The following is a 24,708-nucleotide window of genomic DNA, read 5'->3' as shown; positions in this document are numbered from 1 at the left end:
ATGAGCTTTCGTGAGCTACAGCTACAGATGCATCCGATGAAGTGAGCTGTAGCTCACGAAAGCTCATGCTCAAATAAATTGGTTAGTTTCTAAGGTGCCACAAGTACTGCTTTTCCTTATTGTAGAGAGGCCATTGTGCCAGCGGAGTAGAGTTCTCCTCCTCCCAGAGACGTAAGGGATCTCTTACCTTGAACTTGATTTGCAGTCCATGGGAAGCCAGTGCAGAGAACCAAGGACAGACCTGCTGGGCACTGTGCTGGGGAGATGCTTTGCTGTGTTCGGTAGCAGCTGGAGTTTCCTAAAGCTGGTGGCTTCACGCCCAGCGCTGCTGCTTTGCTGTAGTCCAGCTGGGAGGTGACGCAGGCTTGTCTAACCAGGCCCAGGTCACTGGCCACCAGGATGGGACGGCGTCTCCTAGCCAGCCAGAGGGGGTAGAAACCTTTACTTGTGAGTGCTGTTTTGTGAGAGTTCAGTGTCAACGAGGAATCTAGGAGCCTCCTAAACTACAGACTGAACCAACCACGTGTGGGCATGAACTTTCCACTAACGGGGACTACGCCATGGCTGCAAACTGGTCAGAGTGCTTCCCTCTGCCCTCCAGCATCACCTGCGTCTTGCTGGGTTTCAGCTTCCGCCAGCTGTTCCTCGGCCTTGAGCCCATTTCATCCACGCTTGGCGCTAGTGTTGTAGTCGTGCATGATGGATAAATAACAGAGCTGCGTCTCACCTGCATATTGCTGTAACCAGCTCACTTCCCATCCCCCTGTGCCCCGTCGCCCGTGGGATACTGCTGTATGGTCGCGCCCAGGGTAAGGCACTCCAATGGTTTGAGTCCTTCCTGAGGAGAGATGGGAATCTGCACCTCCATTGATAGGCCCCTCATCTGGGGAGTCCCACGGGGATCAATTCTCTTGGCTATTAGGAAAAACTTTTGGACATTAGGAAAAACTTTTTCACTAGGAGGGTGGTGAAGCCCTAGAATGGGTTACTTAGGGAAGTGGTGGAATCTCCTTCCTTAGAGGTTTTTAAGGTCAGGCTTGACAAAGCCCTGGCTGGGATGATGTAGTTGGGGATCGGTCCTGTTTTGAGCAGGGAGTTGGACTAGATGACCTCCTGAGGTCCCTTCCAACCCTGATATTCTGATTCTATTATTCTTCCTGCTCCTATTAACGTCGACCTGCAGCCAGGTGACACGGGTCACACCAGACACTGGGGCACAGCAGCGGGAGACACGAGAAGAGTGAATGACACTGGGCGAGCGACCCTTGGCTACATCTCGGCTCTGGGATCAGGCCCCACAGCCTCTGCCTTGCCCCACAAGACTTACTGCCCTGGCCGCTCCCCCAGGGGACTAGATGATGAAATCAGGGTGCTCTGGAAACATCCCCTGGGACCTGGTGCGAGGGGCTCTGGAAGTGGGGTGGCCGAGGCCACAGGCTGGGCAGCCTTTCCCCCCTCTGCATGGAGCAGAGACTGGCCTGCTTTCACCAACAGAACCCAAAAGCCCAGAGCTCCCCCACAACCCACCAGCCCAGCCCCGAGATCAAAGAGAGGCTCCCACCGGCCCACATCAGGGAAGCGACAGATGTTTCTTCTGTACTGTGGGGTTTAATGAATGTTACAGGTAACAAACCCCCGGCCCCAAGGAGAGCATGAAGGGGCCCTGCAGGAGGGTGACGAGCAACACCCAGTCTGCCCTGCAGCATCCCACCAGACACGCTCCCACCTTCCCGTGCACAAACATGGTGGTCTGAGCTCCTGAGAGCTGGAGCGAGGAGACAGCGAGCCAGGCCCAGGCAGCCATGCCCTGACGGTCTTGGGGCAGCCCAAAGCCCACTCCCTGGAGAAACATCCCATCCCGTCCCCCACAAGCTCCGCTAACTGCTTTGACCCCACTTGACTGCCTCCCTGCATCAATAGTTACAGCGTGGGTGGTACTCCTACTGTCACTCACACATCTCCAAGGGCCTCCCCCGGCCCCACAACACCTGCCCTGGGTGGGAGGGGCGCTCTGAGCACATCCAGAGACTTTCTCCCCAGCCAATGGGGCTGGCTGATTTACGTCTCCTGTACCTGGGCAGAGCAGAGCAAAGAGCCCCTCGGTGTATGGGCCCAGTCAGTCCTTCCACTGGCAGCTGGAAGAAACCACCCACAGCCCTCCCTCCCCCAAGCACAGCAGAGTTCAGCACTGCCGGCAGGCAGGCACCGAAGGGTGGGATATGCCTCCTCGTGGCAGGGCCTGGTGACACCACGCAGCTGAGCCCAGTCCCAGCTCATGCCGTTCCACACCCCTCCCAGTCACCAGGGCGGGTGGGAGAGACACGGGGAGGCCAGGCTGCATGGAGCCTAAGCTGCACTGGGGCCCCCAGGCTGGCCTGGGGCAGACAGGCCCAACCCTGCGGCGACTCTGGGCTCAGACATGACTCAGCTTTCAGGGAATGAGCTAGTCCTAGTAGGGGTCCCAGATGCCAGGGTCCTCAGCTCATAGTCAAAGGGTAGCAGCTGCATCCTGAGCTCATGGAGAGCGAATATCCCCCCTGGGCCTCCCTAGAGGGACACAGGGATCTTCAGCCATGCCCTCGAAGAGTTGAGCCCAGCAGCAAGGGTCAGCGCCTGGAGCCCTAGCCGACTGCCTCCTGCAGCTGCAGGTTCTTCTGGTAGCAGGCAAAGCTGCAGAGGGGCACGCCGGTGCGTGAGCAAGAGTAACGCTTGCGGTTGGGGCAGCCGCTGACCCCACAGGTGGTGGGTGCGGGCACGGGCGGCAGCGTGCAGGGCAGCAGGGGCAGCGTGACCCCAGGCGGGAAGGACACGGTGATCCGGTCCACGGTGTTGCAGTAGCGGATCATGGGGCACGGGGCCTGCTTGGCCTTGCGCTCCCGCAGTGTCTTCACCTTGGCCTTGTTGGTCTTGGTGAGGCGCTCAATGGTCTGGTTCTTGTTCTCCTCCGCCTTCTTGGCCGCCTGCAGGCGCCGCTTGCGGGCTCGCTCCTCCCGCTTCACCAGCATCTCCTCCGTCATCTCCTTCGCCTTGTAGCCCATGGGCAGCTCCAGGAGCGGCTGGCTCTGTTGCTTGTGCAGGAGAGCTTTCTGCGGGGGGCACAGAGCAAGAGGGACGGTCAGGCTGAGGGGGCTTTCCCCGCTGGGGGAGGGGCTCCAATCCAGCCCCGGCTTGGGGGAGATTGGCTGGCTTTGGGGAGTGTGCATGTGTCAGGGCCTCCCTGTGCAAGGAAGGCAGGGAGCCCGGCAGGACATGGGGCTCTAAAGCCCCACGCATGGGAGAGCTTTGGGCACAGGGGATTCTGTGCTACCCTGGCTGCTCTCTGTACCAAGCAGGCTGCTGCAGCCACAACCCCTGCACATGTCTCAGCCGCCGCCCTGTACACATGGGCCACCCGCAGCCTTCCTAGGCCACATGGGAGGGAGGGACTGACCCCTACAGCAGCTCCCAGTCTGCACAGCTCAGGCTCCCAGCCCCCCTCACCTGTCTGGCCGTGAGCAGCGACTCATCCACCTCCTTCTTCAGCTCGCCGTTGTCGTCCAGCTCGCCCTTCTCCAGCGCATCCAGCCAGCGCTCCTCCTCCTCGTCCTCGCGGGCAGGGAAGCAGCTCTCCGAGTCCAGGTCCGGCAGGGGCGATGGGTCCAGGTTACTGTCTTCATCTGCGCAGCCCCAGGAGGGAGACACAGTGTTACCACCTGTCCTGGGCCCCCTGTAACTCCCAGTGGTTGGCCTGCTCCCAAGAAACTGTTCTCTCCAGGGGCAGATGCCCAACAGACCCCTACTAGGACCTGGCTTTACACTTCCTCTGGCCCCTGGGCATAGGATCCGTCTCTGGCTCCCACCAGGGGAAACCCCAGAGCATGGCAAAGCTCAGCCCTGGCTCCCCGGGCAGCACCCACAGCCTCACTAGCCAAGCCGGAACAGAGTCAAGGGAGCAGCCCAACACGGGGGAGAAGCTGGGGTCCCCCAAAGCTGTTTACAGCTATTTTGTTACTGCCTATGGGAGGGAAACAAGAGCACTCAGAGCTTGGTCGGGCGAATGTGGGATCACCTGATACCTCCCTGCCCCAGGGACCTCATCCCACCCCAGGGCTCCCCCCAGCCATGCGGCTGCCCCAGGATCCTCTCCCCACCCTTATCGGGGGCTGGGCTTCCTTGCCTGCTGTTTGGGAATGCTGCAGAGCTGTACAGCGAGGATCTCCCCCTTTAGCACTCACCCAGCCAGGCCCGATACTGCTCAATGGGGACCCCCTCCATGGGCTCGTCCTCGTCATCCACGACCATCAGGGGGGAAGGCGAGCGCGGCACCTCGGGGATCACTGTGAAGGTCGGCACACTGGAGAGACAGCCCAGACCCTGCCCGTTAGGTTGGAGCAGAGTTTGCTTGCCCACACAGAGACCCACACTAGGATCTGTGGGCTTGCGTCTACCCGCACAACACCAGCATTGGCCCCTGTAATGGCTCCAGGGCAGAGGGCCCATTGGTCTGTTCTGGGGAGGTGGGAGGCAGGGCGGGGACACAGGGCGAGGGGGGCCTGCTGATCCGATAGGGCCTGAAGGGAGAGACCTGGCTGGTCTGACCCGGGCATGAATCCTGGCCCTGGTCTGGTCACTACAGCGAGTCCTATTTTGAAATATAAGCCTTGGCCCCAAAAATGTCACACATCCCGCCCAGTGCCCCCGTCACCCAGAGCGGACGCTGGGGTTCCCCTTACCTCTTGGTGCCCAGGATCTGCCCCCCCAGCTTGATTTTGAGCTTGAGCTGGGGCTTGGGGAGCAAGGGGCTGGACTCCAGGGTCTCGGCGGAGAAGCTGGTGCCCCCGGTCTCGTGGTGATGCCTCTTCTTGTGCTTCTTCTTGTGCTTTTTGTGCTTCTTCTTGTGGGAGCCGGGCCCGCCGGGCTCGTCCTGGTCTGGGGACACGCGCAGTCACCTCACTGGCCTGGGGCGTTCCCGGGGGGCTGGGCCACAGGGATAAGCTGCCTCGACCCCCCGGGGGAGGGGGTGAGACCCACCAGGCCCCTCCCGGCTCCTCTGCCCCCTGTCCCGCTCCCGCCCCAGCTCCTGCTTGGCTGGCTGGGGGCCCCATGGCTGGGGCAGGGAGCAAGCGCAGGCCCTATATAACTCCCAGGTCCCGCTGAGCCCCCCGCCGGTCCCCAGTCCCCGCCCACTTCCCTCCCCAGCGCAAAGGGCCCCAGTCCCTGCCCCCCCGGGCCGCTCCCTCCCACCCCCCCCGGGCCCCAGTCCCCGGCCGCTCCCCCCCCAGGCCCCGGTTCCCCCCCCCGGCCGGGCCCCGGTTCCCGCCCCCCCCCGGCCGGGCCCCGCTCCCTCCCCCCACCCACCGACCGGTCGCCGCCCCCCTCGGCCGCCCCCCCCCGGGCTCCCCTCCAGACGCTCCCCCCTCGCCCCAGTCCCCGCCCGCTCCCCCCGGCGGCCCGAGCCGTTACTGCTGGGAGAGGGGGGCCCCGGGGCCAGCAGCGGCCGGGCGGGGGGGGGGACCGCGCTCGCTCCTCACCCGCCTCGGCCCCCTCCATCCTGCCGCCCGCTCGCCGCCACGCCTTGCTCATCGGGCCAGGCTCCGCTACGGGCCGGCAGCCCCGGGAGCGCTATTCCCGACGGACCCGGCTCCGCTTCCGCCCCGCACAGCGCTCAGTCGCGGACCGTTCCCCCGTGGCCAGCGGCCATCTTTGTTCGGGGCGCAGTCCCCGCTAAAGGGCTCCCCCTAGAAACACGCCCCTGGGCACTTTGTGCCCGGGCCAGAGCAAAGGTCCGGGAGGAGCTGCCCCTGTGGGGCGTGTGGCCTGCGCACTAGTGAGCAGCACCGGGGTCCTACAGCCCCCAAACCCAGCCAGGCTCCGTCCCACTGGCAGCCAGTACAGAATTCCCCCTCCCACACTGTCCCAGCCGGCAGGAGCCTCCCCCATCCCTGGCTTAGGGGGTGTGACCCATTCCCCCCCCCCCGGGGACTGGCAGAGCCTGCTACCAACACAGCCCGCTGCTGGCGCTGCTCCAGGGCACGTGGGTTTGTTGCTAGGGGCTTGGGGAGCTGCCTCCTGCACATGGGGAGCCACTGAGCTGGTGAAAGGGAGAAGAAGGGACTAGATTGTCAGCTGTTCTATGCTGGTACAGTGCCTGGCGCGAGGGAGTCCTGCTCCGTGATGGGGCCCACACACCACCGCAGCCAAATAATAAGTAACGATAAAAGGGCACTGGACTGGGACAAGGGATCAGGTGGGATTCCCACCCTGGGACTTAGGAGTTCAATTCCTGGCTCTGTCCAAGACTCCCTGTGTGACCTCGGCTAAGTCATTTCGACTCTCTGTGCCCCAGTTCCCGCCTGTGCAATGAGGGTAGCCCTAGCCTGCCTCCATTGTGAGGCTCATATCATTCAGATAGGGCCCGGGGAAGTGCTTAGATAGAGAGAAGGGCAGCAGAAGGCACAAGTCTCCCCACCCCGCAGGCAGAGGCCCTAGGAATAGGGTGAGCAGATTTGCAAAGAGGACTGTAGTGGGGGAGAAGGGGCATGGAGGGCAGCCAGTGCAGTGCACGTTTTCACTGGGTGTGCACTGGGGGGGCCAGCGGCTTCTCTAGCATTGGAAGGAGTGGGGGCAACGCAACTGGGGGTCCATGCACAGAAGCGTCTGATTTCACTGCCTTAAGCAGCTAGTGACATGAGGGGAAGGATGGTCCAGGGCTTTGGGCATTAGCCTGTGAGGCCTGGGGTCAAGTTCCTGCTCTGCCCCAAACTCCCTGTGACTTTGGAACGTCGCTTGGTCTCCCTGGGCCTTGGTTCCCACCTGTAAATGGGGGGAAGAGCGTGAGGATGAATTTGCTAAGAAGATTGCAGGGTGGCCAGCTGCCCGGTAATGGAAATGAGGGGCATTCATTCACCCTGCCCATGAACCAAGGGTCTCCCTTGGCCACACGCTGTCCCCACGTCAGCTTGATGCAGTGTTGTCGGAATGGAGCTGTGCAAAGAGACCCAGCATTTCTAGTAGGTGTTGACGCTTCAGCCTTCCTGGGGCAGTGCGTCTGCACTGGGCATAGGCCCCCCCGTGCAAGGGTCAGTCTCCTGCCCCCTTACTGCTGACTTGCTTGTGATCACTGGTCCTTCCCCCAGGTCTTGTGTTGCCTGATTACATCCATCCCAGAGGGTCCAAAGTCTCCCCATGCACACTCCTAGCTCCCTCCCTTGCCTCCCATCCAACACAGGCAAAGTCCCTTCCACCCTCCTGCTCTGACGCACTGGATAAAGGGACAGCGCTCCCTCGGTGTGTCCCATGTGTGCCGCTGCCAGGCCAGATGCCAGATCTTGCCCAGGCTGTGGGCATTAGCTAAGGACTGGCAGTATCATAGCTGGAGCCCAGTGCTTGCTGGGCACAGGCCCACCGGCTGTACAGCACTAGGCATGTTCCCAATATTGCAGAAATCCCCACGCATACAATTTTGTTAATTTACAGGGGTGGCTGCTCCGAGGATTTTCCATCAAGGCACTGAGATTGGAACCATTAGCCTCCAGGCCAGCCTCACACAGCAATCTGCCCCTTCCTCACCCCCCAGGAATTCACAGCCCTTAACTCTGATGGTGAAGATCCCCCAAATTAGGCACAATTAGTTAAGGATGCAGGTGATTAACCACTCCAACAAACTCCCAAGGGAGGTGGGGGATTCTCTATCTTTTGATGGCTTCAAAGCCAGACTGAATACCTGTCACAGATCCTCCTGCACCCCCAGCCTGGCCACCCATTAGGGCTGCTGTGAGAGGAATCCAGGTCTCTGTGCTCCGGATACCCTGGGGTGTGTTATGCTTCTGGGGCCTGGAGTCCCGCCCCTGCCCCAATCTCAGGGTCCTTAGGCACATTCTCCAGGTGCAGACCCTCTGGGTGTTGAAACCTGCTGTCGAGCACTTCTGGGTGCAGCACCAACCCTTCAGACTCCCCGGGACTTAAACACACCCCTGCCCCAAACTCCACCCAAAGGTGTGACGGTTCTGGTCAGTTTCACTCTCGGGGCAAGTGGTAGTTGTGAAGCAGTCAACACACGCTCACACTTTGCACAGTCTAACACATTTATTCTCTTTTATACTTAATCATGGAAAGCACAGGAGAGCACAAATCATACAAAGCAATAAACACTAAATGCACGCCCCTGCCTCAGTTTCCTCACCACTCCAGGGCATTCTCTGGGCTAGGGCATGAGTCCCTTGGGTTGTCCAGAATTACTGGGGCCATCTGGGCTCAGGAAAACCTGCATGCCTCTGCTGCCGCAGGAAGCTGCTCTCCGCCGGGTGATCTCTCGCTCCTTGTGCGACACAGGAGGCCAGGCGAGATGAGCGAACGGTCCCCGAAACGCTCCGGTGGGTGTCAGCCTGTGAGCGGCTGTGCCAGGCTGAGTCGCAGCGATTCATGAACAGGCGGAGCTCACAGGGCGAGCTGGCATGTCTTTTCAGTCAAACCAGGTCATGACTCAAGAGACAACACAGACAGACGGACGGACGGATCCAGCGAGGCAAGGCAGGCCAAGCACTGCTCTCAGCTAAGGCTTGTCAAGTTTTGTACGAGCACCAGGGCAAAGGCGAGTTGAATGGGGGGACTCAGAGGGCAAAGCGCCCCTCCCCCCCACCCCCCGTAGCACCCCCACCCCCCAGCACTGTGCCTAAACTGCCCGGGAGGGGAGAACGCCCCCTACTGGACCCCTCCCCCACACTGCCGGAAGCACCTTGGATTGTCCCTGGAGTTGCCCATCCAGGCACTGACCCAGCCTAGCTGGTGAGATCTGAGACACTCACAGCCCAAGGCAACCTGGCAGCTTATACAGCCCCGGAGCCAGCTGCTGTCGGTGTAATGGTCCAGCCTTCGCCTGCCCTCCCCGTTTGTGCGCAGGGGGTTGTGAAATGCAGGGGGTGAGCCGAGTGGGCAGGGCTAGCGCAGTGCTGGGGGTGGGGGTGGGGGGCGGTTTCTGCTCCTCCCAGCCCAGGATGCTGGATTTTCCCCTCCATGGCTGGTATCACAGGGGGCTCAACCCTCCCCACCCCTGCCCCACTGCCAATACTGTTTCTGTTGCAGTGGGTGTGTGGGCCAGAGCCAGGGTCAGGCCCCATTGTGCAGGGGGCTGCACAGACCCAGAGGCACAGTCTCTGTTCCAGAGAGCTCCCAGGCGAACTAGAGTAAAGGCCAGAAATGGGTGGAGCGAAGGATGGCCGGGCCAGGGGCTCTTCATGCAGCTCGGGGAGAGCCACCCAGGCTGGTGTGCGCTGCTCCAGGCCCCTCAGCCCCGGAGAGAGAGGAAGTGCAGGGAGCTCAGAGAAGCGCCACAGAGCCGCGGAGGTTGGGTCACTGCCGGAGGACAGATTAAAGGAGCTAAATCTGTCTGGCTTGGCACAGAGGGGAGCTGCGAAGAGTGAGCAAACATGTGAAGTGGGTGGGTGGAAATAGGAACTGTGGTGTGTGCAGACATAGGGCATGTCACGTGTGCAGACGTGGTGTGTGTACAAAGCTCTGTGTGTGTGTGTGTGTACCAGGGTGTTACACGCGGGTATGTCCCTGTACACACACCCGGGGCGTTTGTGTGCTGGTGCCAGGCCTTCAAGTCTGGCACTGCAGGGAGGAGGAGTGGGACAGGGGGCCCCCACCGAGCCGCTCCAGCCATTTCGGGATGGGGGACAGGGGCACAGGGCTGTGCAACCTTGGGCAGAGCCAACCCAGGAATCAGCCCACTGGGGCCACAATGTCTGGGCCAATTCCATACCCGAGTGTGCAGGGGGGGCAGTCACCAACAGACACACACTGCTGTACACACATGCATGGGTGTAGCAGGCGTCCATCTACGCACACAGGCATGCAGGTACACACAGGCCCCCATCCTGGGGTGCACCCCCATGCACTCACATGGGAACACACACAGGTACCCCGGCACACCCACACACGTACGTCCCCCTCACGATGACACACTCAACCCCCCCGTGCACTCACATGGGAACACACACAGGTACCCCGGCACACCCACACACATATGCCCCCCTCATGATGACACACTCACCCCCCGTGCACTCACATGGGAACACACACAGGTACCCTGGCACACCCACACACGTACGCCCCCCTCATGATGACACACTCACCCCCCGTGCACTCACATGGGAACACACACAGGTACCCTGGCACACCCACACACGTACACCCCCCTCATGATGACACACTCACCCCCCGTGCACTCACATGGGAACACACACAGGTACCCCGGCACACCCACACACGTACGTCCCCCTCACGATGACACACTCACCCCCCGTGCACTCACATGGGAACACACACAGGTACCCCCGGCACACCCACACACGTACGTCCCCCTCACAATGACACACTCACCCCCCCGTGCACTCACATGGGAACACACACAGGTACCCCGGCACACCCACACACATACGCCCCCCTCACGATGACACACTCACCCCCCCCTTCCCCCCGTGCTCCTTCCCACAGGCCCCCATGTGCTGTCTCACTGTCCCATTGTCCCCTCTGCAGGCCTGGCAGTGACGCAGGCTCCTGCCAACTCTCTGTAGGGGCTCCCAGTGCCTGCTGCTGCCTAGCTCCGCAAGGCCCTTCCCCAGCCTGGCAGCCAGCCTCGGCCCGCCCCAGGGGACTCTGGTCCAGAGATCCCCACCCTAGGGAACCAGCACCCCGGGGCCAGCCCACACCAGCTGGCTTCATGATTCTCTCTGTGCCCGCCTGGGAAGGCCCTGGATGGTTCCTTATCAAAGCAGCCTGCTCCTTGATATCCACGTGTGCGGGGCTGCAGCGCTGCCCGCCCCCGCCAGGTGCCGCCCGGTTCGGTTCGGTTCGGGGCTGCAGCGCTGCCCGCCCCCGCCAGGTGCCGCCCGGGGGCGGAGGGGAGGAGTTTGACTCGAAGTTTTGAGCCGAGAGTGAACTTTCCCTTGGGAATCGGGAGTGGACCTGGGACTGAGCGCGCAGGTCCGGCCCGGGGCAGTGAGCTCGGAACCGAACCAGTGGGGACCGGGCCGGGGTAGCACGATCGGAATCGGGACCGCAGGCTCCCCGTTCGCCCACCCGCTGTGGGTTGCAACCCAGACCGCGGCGGCTCCGATCCCCCAGAGATTTGGACCGGGCCGGTCCCGGCTGCGCCAGGATGTTCTGCCGGAACCACCGGAGCCGAGTGACCGTGGCGCGGGGCTCAGCCCTGGAGATGGAGATCCGGAGGGGCCGCTTCAGGCTCAGCCTCCTCGGGGACACCCCCCAGGTAGGAATCGCCCCCGCCCGCCATGCACCGCCGCAAGCCCCCGCCAGCCCCGAACCCGCGCTGCTTCCAACACCCGGGGGGCGCCGGGGTCCCCCGCTTCTCCCTGCGCCTCGCCCGTCTCCGCCTCCTCCTCCCCCGCTCTCCAGCTCTCACCTGCGTCGGCGCCACGCTCCGGCCCGGGGGCTGCCGCTGCCGGCCTGGGCAGCTCTGGGGCCGGGAAGTTTGAGGGACCCTCCCTGGGCTTTTGGGGCTCCCCAAACAGACGTTGTTGTGGCCCCACAGCCCCCTAGTGCAGCGCTGAGCATTGGGGTCAGCACTGCCAGGGGAGAGCGCCCCCTAGAGAGCCCCCTACCCCACAGCCCCCTAGTGCAGCGCTGAGCATTGGGGTCAGCACTGCCAGGGGAGAGCGCCCCCTAGAGAGCCCCCTACCCCACAGCCCCCTAGTGCAGCGCTGAGCATTGGGGTCAGCACTGCCAGGGGAGAGCGCCCCCTACGGAGCTCCCTGTCCCTGCCCCACAGCCCCCTAGTGCAGCGCTGAGCATTGGGGTCAGCACTGCCAGGGGAGAGCGCCCCCTAGAGAGCCCACAGCCCCCTAGTGCAGCGCTGAGCATTGGGGTCAGCACTGCCAGGGGAGAGCCCCCCCTAGAGAGCCCCCTGTCCCTGCCCCACAGCCCCCTAGTGCAGCGCTGAGCATTGGGGTCAGCACTGCCAGGGGAGAGCGCCCCCTAGAGAGCCCACAGCCCCCTAGTGCAGCGCTGAGCATTGGGGTCAGCACTGCCAGGGGAGAGCCCCCCCTAGAGAGCCCCCTGTCCCTGCCCCACAGCCCCCTAGTGCAGCGCTGAGCATTGGGGTCAGCACTGCCAGGGGAGAGCGCCCCCTAGAGAGCCCCCTGCCCCACAGCCCCCTAGTGCAGCGCTGAGCATTGGGGGAGCACTGCCAGGGGAGAGCGCCCCCTACGGAGCTCCCTGTCCCTGCCCCACAGTCTGGGTTGCTGGGGTCAGCTGGGTCTGCAGAGTACCGCTTAAAGTGGGGGGATAGATTCCCCCCCACCTGACCCTCCTCTTTCCATCCGAGGCCCAGGAGCCCCTCGTCCACCCTCTCCAGTCTGAGCGAGTGGCCTGCCGCGCGTGGAGAGACTGAGGTGCTCCCCCTGCTGACCCCCCACCCTGCAGCGCCTCGCTGGAGCATTGGGGTCAGCGCTGACGGGGAGGGGAGAGCAGAGCGCCCCCTCCAGAGCCCCACCCACCCGCTGGCCAAGCCAGACCTGCTGAGGCCATGCCCCAGTGGCCGCTGGCCATGGGACCGGAAAACTGGGTTTCTTGCTGACATCGAGGCCGTTTAACTTGCTCTAACTGGGCAAGAAGCCAGCCGGGGATTGGCAGGGGGCTGGCCCCCCGGCGAGGGGTGTCACTGGCTTGCCGTGTGGGGTCCCCGCTGGGGGTCAGCTGTGCTGCCATGATGGCAGTGCCCCCTGTTGGCAGCTGGGGGGAGGTGGCTGCCCCCCAGGCACGGCGCTCTGCCTCCTGCGGGGCGGGGTGCCGACGGTGCCCCTCTGAGACGGTGAGAGGTGAAGCCGAGCGGCCGCTTGAGGGGTGCTAGGAGGGAGAACATAAGAGCGGCCAGACTGGGTCAGACCAAGGGTCCATCCAGCCCAGTGTCCTGTCCACCGCCAGTGGCCAGGGCCAAGTGCCCCAGAGGGAGTGAACCTAACAGGTCATGACTCTCTCCTGCCATCTCTCTCCTGCCATCCATCTCCACCCTCTGACAAACAGAGGCCAGGGACACCCTTCCTTACCCATCCTGGCTCATAGCCTTTCATGGACTTAACCTCCATGAATTTATCCAGTTCTCTTTTAAACCCTGTTACAGTCCTATAACAAGGAGAGGGTGGGACTGGGAGTCAGGACTCCTGGGTTCTCCTCCTGGCCCTTCCGTTGCCTGGCTGTGTGACCCTGGGCAAGCCACTTCTCTCTGCTGGAGTCAGGCTGAGCTGGGCCAGGCCTCCCATCTCTCTCTGGGACGTGTGGGATTTCAAACCCAACCCCTCTCTGCCAGGCCTGGTCAGTGACTCTGGGGGCAGGGTTCTTAGGGGGCCCCTGGGGGTGGGCTCTGGCTGGTGGGGTTCCTGGCTTGTCGGTGTCACACAGGGGCACTGAGCCGCTGCAGACTCAGGGAGCGCAGAGCAAGCTGCAAGCGGCATGGTGCTGGGCCCAGCATCCCCAGCCGCAGGGGCGAGATCTAGGACTGAAACCTGGGCCCCAGTGGGGGCCCAGGTCTGGCTCTGCACCCCCCCCACCCCAGCTCCCCGCATGGCAGCACAAGGTACCGCCCCTCTGGAGCCCCAGGCCTAGCTCTGCACCCAGGTCCCTGCATGGCAGCACAGGGCACCACCCCCTGGGGCATGGGGCTTGCTGAGCGAATCAGACTGGTGGAAACCAATCCCATGGGGTGCATGCCCCACCCAGCTCAGCTCCTGGGGAAGCCATGCCTGGACTGGTTGTGGCTGGAGGGCCCATGGGTGGCTCAGAGCTGAGTCCTGCCTGCGAGTCATGCTGGGTCACGCTGAGAAATCCACCCCCAGCTGGCAGGCTCTGGGGAGGGAAAGGGCTGCAGGGAGACTATGGCAATGCCCCAGCCTGGGTTCCTGCCCTGCATCCCTGGTAAGTCTTTCCAGTGCCGCTTGTGGCCCCACAGATGAGGAGTCCGTGCCCACCCTGTGCCTGGCTGCAGAGCATCCTCGTTCCCTCTGAGTGTCAGCCAGCCCCGCGGGGCCGGGGGGTGCAGGGTCATCGGCAGAGCCCTCTGCTCCCCCCCACTTCCCATCCCTATTAGCAAAAGTATGTTCCCCAGGAAGTGCCCGTGGGTCCCCGACCATGGGCCTCCGCAGGCTCCTCTAGCTCCCAGCTGGGCCGTGGGCACCTAGCGTCTGACTGCTGCTGCTCCCCACATGCCGAGGGGCTGCTGCTGGGGGCTGCCTGCCTCTGCAGCCTCACCTTGAGGTGGGTCCATGGGTGGCCAAGCCAGGCCGGGTGTCTGGGCTCTGTGAGGGGAGGCTGAGGCTGCTTACAGGGCACACTCCTCAGCCCAGGAGTCTCCCCAACCCTGTGCATGTTCTGGGGTGGGAGCAGCCATCTGCCGGCATGCGGGGCACCGAGGCCTGGTCCACCTTAGGGTGCTGCAGCGTCTCAGTGTGGCACTGCCTGCCCCGTGGGGAAGGAGGGGCTCTCCTGTGGGTGCAGTTAATCCACCTCCCAGGAGGCAGCAGCCGGCTCCACGGCCGAGTTCTTCCATCACCCAGGACTGGCCACCCAGGGACTCAGGTTGGCTGAATTACACCGCTTGGGGATTTCCCCACCCCGCAGTGGTGGAATTAAACCGACCTGATTTCCTAGTGTAGACCAGGCCTGAGTCACCTGCCCATCCCCTGCTCCCCTCCCGGGGTCGGGGGGTGGGGCGGAAGCAGAAAGACACCTGGGTCACAAAGGACTTGCTGCACCCCCAGGGAATGGTGCTGGGTTCCAGGTTCTCCCCTTCACGCTGGAGGGTCCCCAGGCAGTCTAGCACCATGCCCAGCCCTGTGCATGGAAAGGGTTAACTCCAGCTCCTTCTCTAGCCTGCTCCTCTCCCAGGGGAGCTGTACCTGGCAGCAGCTGGAACAAAGGCCCTGTTCTCTCCTGGAGCTGGGAATTCCCGCTGTGCTGCCTAGGGCAAGGCTGGGACTGACACTTCTGAAGGCTAATGCCCCCCTGTCCCCCAGCGAGCCGCAGCCTCTCTCTCACCTGACCCCAGCAATCTGACGCTGACGGCACTACCCTGGCCTTGTCCCCACCAGCCAACCCTGGCCTGCCCCCAGCACCAGGGGCCCGCCTTGGCCCTGCACCCGCCACCTAAAAACACTCATATTAGTTCCACAAACCAGAGAACAGCCCAGCCCAACGCTCCTGCTCAGCCCACCCCATTGAGAGACTTGTTAAATGTCCACGATCAGTCGGATGAATTGTGTTTTGGGGATAACACTAAATCAGGTCCCCCTCATAAGAACCTAAGAACGGCCAGACTGGGTCAGACCAAAGGTCCATCTAGCCCAGAGTCCTGTCTTCCAACAGTGGCCAGGGCCAGGTGCCCCAGAGGGAATGAACAGAACAGGGAATCATCAAGTGATCCATCTCCTGTCGCCCATTCCCAGCTTCTGGCAGACAGAGGTTATGGACGCCATTCCTGCCCATCCTGGCTAATAGCTATTGGTGGACTTATCCTCCATGAACTTATCTAGTTCTTTTTTGACCCCCTGTTATACCCTTGGCCTTTACAACATCCTCTGGCAAGGAGTTCCACAGGTTGACTGTGGGTTGTGTGAAGAAATACTTCCTTTTGTGTGTTTTAAAGATTCTGCCTATTAATTTCATTTGGTGACCCCTAGTTCTTGTGTTATGAGAAGTAGTAAACAACACTTCCTTATTTACTTTCTCCACCCAGTCATGATTTTATAGACCTCAATCATATCTCCCCTTAGCCGTCGCTTTTCCAAGCTGAAAAGTCCAAGTCTTATTAATCTCTCCTCTAATCGTTCCATACCCCTAATAATTTTTGTTGCCCTTTTCTGAACCTTTTCCAATTCCAATATATCTTTTTTGAGATGGGGCGACCACATCTGCACACAATATTCAAGACGTGTGCGCACCATAGATTTATACAGAGGCAACATGATATTTTCTGTCTTATTATCTATCCCTTTCCTAATGATTCCCAACATTCTGTTCACTTTTTCACGGCCGCTGCACACTGAGTGGATGTTTTCAGAGAACTCCCCACAACGACTCTAAGATCTTTCTTGAGTGGTAACAGCTAATTTGGACCCCATCATTTTATGTTTATAGTGGGCTTATGTTTTCCAATGTGCTTTACTTTGCATGTATCAACATTGAATTTCATCTGCGATTTTGTTGCCCAGTCACCCAGTTTTGAGAGATCCTTTTGTTGCTCTTCACAGTCTGCCTGGGACTTAACTATCTTGAGTAGTTTTGTATCATCTGCATATTTTGCCACCTCACTGTTTACCCCTTTTTCCAGATCGTTTATGAATATCTTGAATAGGACTGGTCCCAGTGCAGACCCCTAGGGGACACCATTATTTACCTCTCCATTCTGAAAACTGACCATTTATTCCTACCCATTGTTTCCTATCTTTTAACCTGTTACCAATCCATAAGAGGACTATCCCTCTTATTCCATGACTGCTTACTTTGCTTGAGAGCCTTTTGTGAGGGACCTTGTCAAAGGCTTTCTGAAAATCTAAGTACACTGTATCCACTGGATCCCCCTTGTCCACATGCTTGTTGACCCCCTCAAAGAATTCTAGTAGATTGGTGAGGCATGATTTCCCTTTACAAAAAAACATGTTGACTCTTCCCCAACAAATTACATTCATAGAATCATAGAATATCAGGGTTGGAAGGGACCTCAGGAGGTCATCTAGTCCAACCCCCTGATCAAAAGCAGGACCCATCCCCAATTAAATCATCCCAGCCAGGGCTTTGTCAAGCCTGACCTTAAAAACTTCTAAGGAAGGAGATTCCACCACCTCCCTAGGCAACGCATTCCAGTGTTTCACCACCCTCCTAGTGAAAAAGATTTTCCTAATATCCAATCTAAACCTCCCCCACTGCAACTTGAGACCATTACTCCTCGTTCTGTCATCTGCTATCACTGAGAATAGTCTAGAACCATCCTCTTTGGAACCACCTCTCAGGTAGTTGAAAGCAGCTACCAAATCCCCCCTCATTCTTCTCTTCTGCAGACTAGACAATCCCAGTTCCCTCAGCCTCTCCTCATAACTCATGTGTTCCAGACCCCTAATCATTTTTGTTGCCCTTCGCTGGACTCTCTCCAGTTTTTCCACATCCTTCTTGTAGTGGGGGGCCCAAAACTGGACACAGTACTCCAGATGAGGCCTCACCAATGTCGAATAGAGGAGGATGATCACGTCCCTCGATCTGCTGGCAATGCCCCTACTTATACATCCCAAAATGCCATTGGCCTTCTTGGCAACAAGGGCACACTGCTGACTCATATCCAGCTTCTCGTCCACTGGCACCCCTAGGTCCTTTTCCGCGGAACTGCTGCCTAGCCATTCGGTCCCTAGTCTGTAGCTGTGCATTGGGTTCTTCCGTCCTAAGTGCAGGACCCTGCACTTATCCTTATTGAACCTCATCAGATTTCTTTTGGCCCAATCCTCCAATTTGTCTAGGTCCCTCTGTATCCTATCCCTGTCCTCCAGCGTATCTACCACTCCTCCCAGTTTAGTATCATCCGCAAATGTGCTGAGAGTGCAATCCACACCATCCTCCAGATCATTTATGAAGATATTGAACAAAACCGGCCCCAGGACCGACCCCTGGGGCACTCCACTTGACACCGGCTGCCAACTAGACATGGAGCCATTGATCACTACCCGTTGAGCCCGACAATCTAGCCAACTTTCTACCCACCTTATAGTGCATTCATCCAGCCCATACTTCTTTAACTTGCTGACAAGAATATTGTGGGAGACCGTGTCAAAAGCTTTGCTAAAGTCAAGAAACAATACATCCACTGCTTTCCCTTCATCCACAGAACCAGTAATCTCATCATAGAAGGTGATTAGATTAGTCAGGCATGACCTTCCCTTGGTGAATCCATGCTGATTGTTCCTGATCACTTTCCTCTCATGTAAGTGCTTCAGGATTGATTCTTTGAGGACCTGCTCCATGATTTTTCCGGGGACTGAGGTGAGGCTGACTGGCCTGTAGTTCCCAGGATCCTCCTTCTTCCCTTTTTTAAAGATTGGCACTACATTAGCCTTTTTCCAGTCATCTGGGACTTCCCCGGTTCGCCACGAGTTTTCAAAGATAATGGCCAATGGCTCTGCAATCACAGCCGCCAATTCCTTCAGCACTCTCGGATGCAACTCGTCCGGCCCCATGGACTTGTGCACGTCCAGCTTTTCTAAATAGTCCCTAACCACCTCTTTCTCCACAGAGGGCTGGCCATCTATTCCCCATGTTGTGATGTCCAGCGCAGCAGTCTGGGAGCTGACCTTGTTCGTGAAGACAGAGGCAAAAAAAGCATTGAGTACATTAGCTTTTTCTACATCCTCTGTCACTAGGTTGCCTCTCTCATTCATTAAGGGGCCCACACTTTCCTTGGCTTTCTTCTTGTTGCCAACATACCTGAAGAAACCCTTCTTGTTACTCTTGACATCTCTCGCTAGCTACAGCTCCAGGTGCGATTTGGCCCTCCTAATTTCATTCCTACATGCCCGAGCAATATTTTTATACTCCTCCCTGGTCATATGTCCAACCTTCCACTTCTTGTAAGCTTCTTTTTTATGTTTTAGATCCGCTAGGATTTCACCGTTAAGCCAAGCTGGTCGCCTGCCATATTTATTATTCTTTCCACACATCAAGATGGTTTGTCCCTGTAACCTCAACAGGGATTCCTTGAAATACAGCCAGCTCTCCTGGACTCCTTTCCCCTTCAAGTTAGTCCCCCAGGGGATCCTGGCCATCCGTTCCCTGAGGGAGTCGAAGTCTGCTTTCCTGAAGTCCAGGGTCCATATCCTGCTGCTTACCTTTCTTCCCTGCGTCAGGATCCTGAACTCAACCAACTCATGGTCACTGCCTCCCAGATTCCCATCCACTTTTGCTTCCCCCACTAATTCTACCCGGTTTGTGAGCAGCAGGTCAAGAAAAGCTCCCCCCCAGTTGGCTCCTCTAGCACTTGCACCAGGAAATTGTCCCCTACGCTTTCCAAAAACTTCCTGGATTGTCTATGCACCGCTGTATTGCTCTCCCAGCAGATATCAGGAAAATTAAAGTCACCCATGAGAACCAGGGCGTGCGATCTAGTAGCTTCCGCGAGCTGCCGGAAGAAAGCCTCATCTACCTCATCCCCCTGGTCCGGTGGTCTATAGCAGACTCCCACCACTATATCACTCCTGTTGCTCACACTTCTAAACTTAATCCAGAGACACTCAGGTTTTTCTACAGTTTCGTACCGGAGCTCTGAGCAGTCATACTGCTCCCTTACATACAGTGCGACTCCCCCACCTTTTCTGCCCTGCCTGTCCTTCCTGAACAGTTTATAACCATCCATGACAGTACTCCAGTCATGTGAGTTATCCCACCAAGTCTCTGTTATTCCAAGCACGTCATAATTCCTTGACGTCACCAGGACCTCCAGTTCTCCCTGCTTGTTTCCAAGGCTTTGTGCATTTGTATATAAGCACTTGAGATAACCTGCTGATCGCCCCTCATTCTCAGTATGAGGCAGGAGCCCTCCCCTCACAGACATTCCTGCCTGTGCTTCCTCCCGGTATCCCGCTTTCCCACTTACCTCAGGGCTTTGGTCTCCTTCCCCCGGTGAACCTAGTTTAAAGCCCTCCTCACTAGGTTAGCCAGCCTGCTCGCAAAGATGTTCTTCCCTCTCTTCGTAAGGTGGAGCCCGTCTCTGCCCAGCACTCCTCCTTCTTGGAACACCATCCCATGGTCAAAGAATCCAAAGCCTTCTCTCCGACACCACCTGCGTAGCCATTCGTTGACTTCCACTATTCGACGGTCCCTACTCAGGCCTTTTCCTTCCACGGGGAGGATGGACGAGAACACCACCTGCGCCTCAAACTCCTTTATCCTTCTTCCCAGAGCCACGTAGTCCGCAGTGATCCGCTTAAGGTCATTCTTGGCAGTACCATTGGTGCCCACGTGGAGAAGCAGGAAGGGGTAGCGATCCGAAGGCTTGATGAGTCTTGGCAGTCTCTCCGTCACATCGTGAATCTTAGCCCCCGGCAAGCAGCAGACTTCTCTGTTTTCCCGATCAGGGCGGCAGATAGATGACTCAGTCCCCCGGAGTAGAGAGTCCCCGACCACCACCACCCGCCTCCTTCTCTTGGAAGTGGCGGTCGTGGAACCCCTCATCTCAGGACAGTGCATCTCATGCCTTCCAACCAGCGGAGTCTCCTTCTGCTTTCTCCCCCCAGACATATCATCTGGTCCACTCTCCGCAAGGGTACCTGTGGAGAGAACATTCATCTGTGTCTGACAGTTTTGTTTTTTACTATAGTTTCAACCAGGTTGCCAGGTACTGAAGTCAGGCCTACTGGCCTGTAATTGCTGGAATCACCTTTTTAAAAATTGGTGTCACATTAGCTCTCCTCCAGTCGTTTGGTACAGAAACTGATTTCAATGATAGGTTACAGATGGCAGTTAGTAGCCCTGCAATTTCTCATTTGAGTTCCTTCAGAACTCTTGGGTGATACCATCTGGTCCTGGTGACTTATTTCTGTTTAGTTTATCAATTTGTTCCAGACCCTCCTCTAATGACACCTCAATCTGGGACAGTTCCTCAGATTTGTCACCTAAAAAGACTGGCTCAGGTTTGGGAATCTCCCTCACATCCTCAGCCATGAAGACCAAGGCAAAGAATTCATTTAGGTTCTCCACAATGGCTTTATTGTCTTTGAGTGCTCCTTTAGCACCTTGATCGTCCAGTGGCCCCATGGGTTGTTTAGCAGGCTTCCTGCTTCTGATGTACTTAAAATTTTTTTTGCTATTACTTTCTGAGTCTTTGGCTAGCTGTTCTTCAAATTCTTTTTTGGCCTTTCTAATTATATTTTTACATTTCATTTGCCAGAGTTTATGCTCCTTTCTATTTTCCTCACTAGGATTTAACTTCCACTTCTTAAAGGATGCCTTTTTACTTCTCATTGCTTCTTTTACTTTGTTGTTTAGCCACTGTGGCACTTTTTTGGTTCTCGTACTGTGTTTTTTAATTTGAGATATACATTTAAGTTGAGCCTCTATTATACTGTCTTTAAAAAGTTTCCATGCAGCTTGGAGGGATTTCACTTTTGGCGCTGTACCTTTTAATTTCTAAAAACAATGAGGAGTCCTTGTGGCACTGTAGAATCATAGAATCCTAGAATATCAGGGTTGGAAGGGACCTCAGGAGGTCATCTAGTCCAACCCCCTGATCAAAGCAGGACTAACCCCAATTAAATCATCCCAGCCAGGGCTTTGTGAAGCCTGACCTTAAAAACTTCTAAGGAAGGAGATTCCACCACCTTCCTAGGTAACGCATTCCAGTGTTTCACCACCCTCCTAGTGAAAAAGATTTTCCTAATATCCAACCTAAACCTCCCCCACTGCAACTTGAGACCATTACTCCTTGTTCTGTCATCTGCTATCACTGAGAATAGTCTAGAACCATCCTCTTTGGAACCATCTCTCAGGTAGTTGAAAGCACCTATCAAATTCCCCCTCATTCTTCTCTTCTGCAGACTAGACAATCCCAGTTCCCTCAGCCTCTCCTCATAAGTCATGTGTTCCAGACCCCTAATCATTTTTGTTGCCCTTCGCTGGACTCTCTCCAGTTTTTCCACATCCTTCTTGTAGTGGGGGGCCCAAAACTGGACACAGTACTCCAGATGAGGCCTCACCAATGTCGAATAGAGGAGGACGATCATGTCCCTTGATCTGCTGGCAATGCCCCTACTTATACATCCCAAAATGCCATTGGCCTTCTTGGCAACAAGGGCACACTGTTGACTCATATTCAACTTCTCATCCACTGTAACCCCTAGGTCCTTTTCCGCAGGACTCTCAGCCAGCCACTAAAACAGAGGTTTATTAGACGACAGGAACATGGTCTAACACAGAGCTTGCAGGTGCAGAGAACCAGACCCCTCAGTTGGGTCCATTTTGTGGGGCAGGGAACCAGACAACCACGTCTGCCCTTCACTCCATGTCTCCAGCCAGCCCCAAACTGAAACTCCCTCCAGCCCCTCCTCCTCTGGGCTTTGTCCCTTTCCTGGGCCAGGAGGTCACCTGATTCCTTTGTTCTCCAACCCTTTAGCTCTCACCTTGCAGGGGGGAAGGGCCCAGGCCATCAGTTGCCAGGAAACAGGGTGTCGGCCATTCTCTGTGTCCAGACCCCTGCACGCACCTGCCCTCTAGGGCTCTGCAATGATCATGCATTGTAAGAATGCTTGATAGAGATCTTGTAGGTGTTTGTCTCTGTCTGAGGGGTTGGAGCAAATGCGGTTGTATCGCAGAGCTTGGCTGTAGACAATGGATCGTGTGGTGTGGTCTGGATGAAAGCTGGAGGCATGTAGGTAGGAATAGCGGTCAGTTGGTTTCCGGTATAGGGTGGTGTTTATGTGACCATCGCTTATTAGTACTGTAGTGTCCAGGAAGTGGACCTCTTATGTGGACTGGCCCAGGCTGAGGTTGATGGTGGGGTGGAAATTGTTGAAATCCTGGTGGAATTCCTCAAGGGCCTCCTTCTCATGGGTGGTTGACCACAGTGGATTTTAAGGCAGCCTGACAGTGGCATGGAGGGGGGCTACGTGCCCTGTTGTGTCCCCAGAGCCGTGTGCGGTGCCGATGGGCTGGGGATGCTGTGGGGGCTCCTGGCAGGTTGCTCAGGGCCGAGCGTGCTAGGTCTGGGGTGCCAGGAACCTGGTCTGGCTGGGGCTCTCGTTCACAGACCCGCCTGGAGCAGCATCTGCCTCCTTGGTGCCTAGAGGGGGAGGATGGGGGCCTGTGGGCTGGCACGAAGCCCAGGCAAGGTGGAGTGGCCTGGCAAGACCGTTCCTGCCCGTCAGGAGCTCTCACATCCCTGCTGGTCCCTGGGAAGCGCCATCCCCTCCCCCTGCCCGGTGGCTCTGGGCCGCGCCACGGGGGTGCCCTCGGAGTGCTTGGAACCTGCAGCTGCCCCCAGCGGATGGCACCAGACGCATCTGGGAGCCTGTTGCACGGAGTCTCTGACAACTGCGCTGGCTCTGGGGGCAATTTGGGCAGGGGGAGGGGCTTTGGTCCAACAAGACCTGTCCCACTTGGAGCCTGGCTAGAGCTGGCCGCGCCTGAGCCCTGAGTGTTTGGGGTGGGGCTGGGTGCCAAACATTCAGCCCCGTGTAAGCGCCAAGAGTCCTGGGGGTGGGTGCCCCATGTGAGCGCTGAACATGCCTGGCGGGAAGGTGCCGTGTGTGGGCACCAAGTGTTTTAGGAGGAGAGAGGGCAGGCTGGGCGCTGAGCGTCATCTCGGGATGGGGGGGGGACTGGGCGCTGAGCATTTTCTGGGGCATAGGGGCACTGTCTGGGTGCCAAGCGTTATTTGGGTGGCGTTGGGAGCTATCTGGGCACCGAGTGCCCTCTTGGGGAAGGGGAACCATCTGGGCTCCGGGCATCACCTTGGGGCACGGGCGCCTTCTGGGTGTTGAGCATCCCCTTGGGGCTTGGGGGCTGTCTGTGTGCTGAGCGCTGTCGGGGGGTTGGGGCTGTCTGGACACCGTGTCGTATTGGGGAGGGTGGGGGGGCCGTGCCTGGGCACTGACAGGGGGGCCGTTTCCCATCTGGATCCATCAGTCCTGCATAGGGAAGCGACAGCGTGCGGGCTGGGCCTTGGGTTCAGGTGGTAGGATGGGCCCTGTCTCGCCGGTCCTGGGTTCAGTGGATTCCCCGCCTGGCCCCTCTGTGCTGCCCCAGGACTCGGCTGGGTACGCAGCCCCCTGGCGAAGGCTGGGCATGGAGGCTGCTGGAGGGGGTGGGCCAGGGCCAGGCGTGGGCCAGACAGCGCCAGGGGAGCTGGAGTGGGGGGGGGCCCCGCCCCCGAGCTGAGGCTGGGAGCAAAGCCCTGGGTGCTGGGCCGGCAGCCGGGGCCCCAGGGTGCTGCAGCGCCCCCAGTTTCCGCGGCTATGGGCTCCGTGGGCTGCTGCTCCGTCGTGTGTGCTGGGCACAGCTCCCCCCGTGGCCCTGCCCCCGCTCCCAGCCCGGGGGCCCCGCAGGCCAGGGCGTCTCCCTGCCGGGCGCAGGCGGCTCCCCCCTCCGCTCTGCCACGACGTGGCCGCGTGGCTCTGGGCGAGCCCCTGCCAGGGCCGCTCTGCACCAGAAGGGGGAGCCCCGGGCCGGGCGCCCCCTGCAGGGCCCGGGCGGCTCAGGCCCCTCCACGTGCGGGGGGATGCGGGCGCCCAGCCGCGCCCTGCCCATCCCCGTGGGCTCCGGCCGCCCGCGAGCCAGGCTGAGCGCGGACCCCCGGGGCTCCCCCCAGCGAGGCCGGGCCAGAGGCCCGGGTGAGGGGCAGCCAATGGCTGGAGCCGGCGGGCTCTGGCCCGGCCCCGCAGCCCGGCGCGGAGGGGCCGCCCCTGTAACCCGAGCTGGGCGGGGAGGGAGCCGGGCTGGGGCCGCCCGGCCGGGGCACGGGCAGCGGGGAACCGGCGCCTGGAGGAGGCGAAGGTAACGGGGCGGGTTGTGCGGGGGGCCGCCGGCACGAGGGGGCATCGCCCAGCCGGGGGGCAGCGCTCTCCCCCCCCCCCCGAATGGGGCACGGTGCGCGGTGCTGTCGGCCGAGCCCTGACCTGTCTGCAGGGCTGCGAGTGGGGGCGCTGCCCTGAGCCCTGCCCCCCCCCCGGCACTGGGCTGCAAGTG

General features: G+C 59.2%; 2 protein-coding genes across 6 annotated transcripts in view; one reads left to right on the top strand and one right to left on the bottom strand.

Moving 5' to 3' along the window:
- Positions 1-1,588: 1,588 nt before the first annotated feature.
- Positions 1,589-5,723, bottom strand: INO80B (INO80 complex subunit B). The gene is made up of 5 exons (XM_078852641.1): positions 5,511-5,723; positions 4,713-4,908; positions 4,215-4,333; positions 3,481-3,656; positions 1,589-3,086 (listed from the first exon to the last, which is right to left on the bottom strand). Exons 1-5 carry the CDS (start codon positions 5,560-5,562, stop codon positions 2,622-2,624), a joined length of 1,008 nt encoding a protein of 335 aa, XP_078708767.1. The 5' UTR covers positions 5,563-5,723; the 3' UTR covers positions 1,589-2,621.
- A 4,806-nt stretch (positions 5,724-10,529) lies between these two features.
- RTKN (rhotekin) overlaps positions 10,530-24,708 on the top strand; it is a 32,847-nt gene continuing 18,668 nt past the window's right edge. For 2 of the 5 annotated variants that reach the window (XM_078852634.1, XM_078852640.1), the window contains exon 1: positions 10,530-11,251. In XM_078852634.1, coding sequence (XP_078708760.1) covers positions 11,141-11,251 — 111 coding nt within the window. In that variant the 5' untranslated portion in view covers positions 10,530-11,140. Of the gene's footprint in view, positions 11,252-24,409; positions 24,517-24,708 lie in introns of those variants that run through there. The other 3 variants (XM_078852639.1, XM_078852636.1, XM_078852635.1) reach the window with 3 other exon arrangements.

Source organism: Lepidochelys kempii, chromosome 4 (assembly GCF_965140285.1).
Source record: "Lepidochelys kempii isolate rLepKem1 chromosome 4, rLepKem1.hap1, whole genome shotgun sequence".
Lineage (NCBI taxonomy): Eukaryota > Metazoa > Chordata > Testudines > Cheloniidae > Lepidochelys > Lepidochelys kempii.
This window is presented reverse-complemented; position numbering and strand designations above follow the sequence as displayed.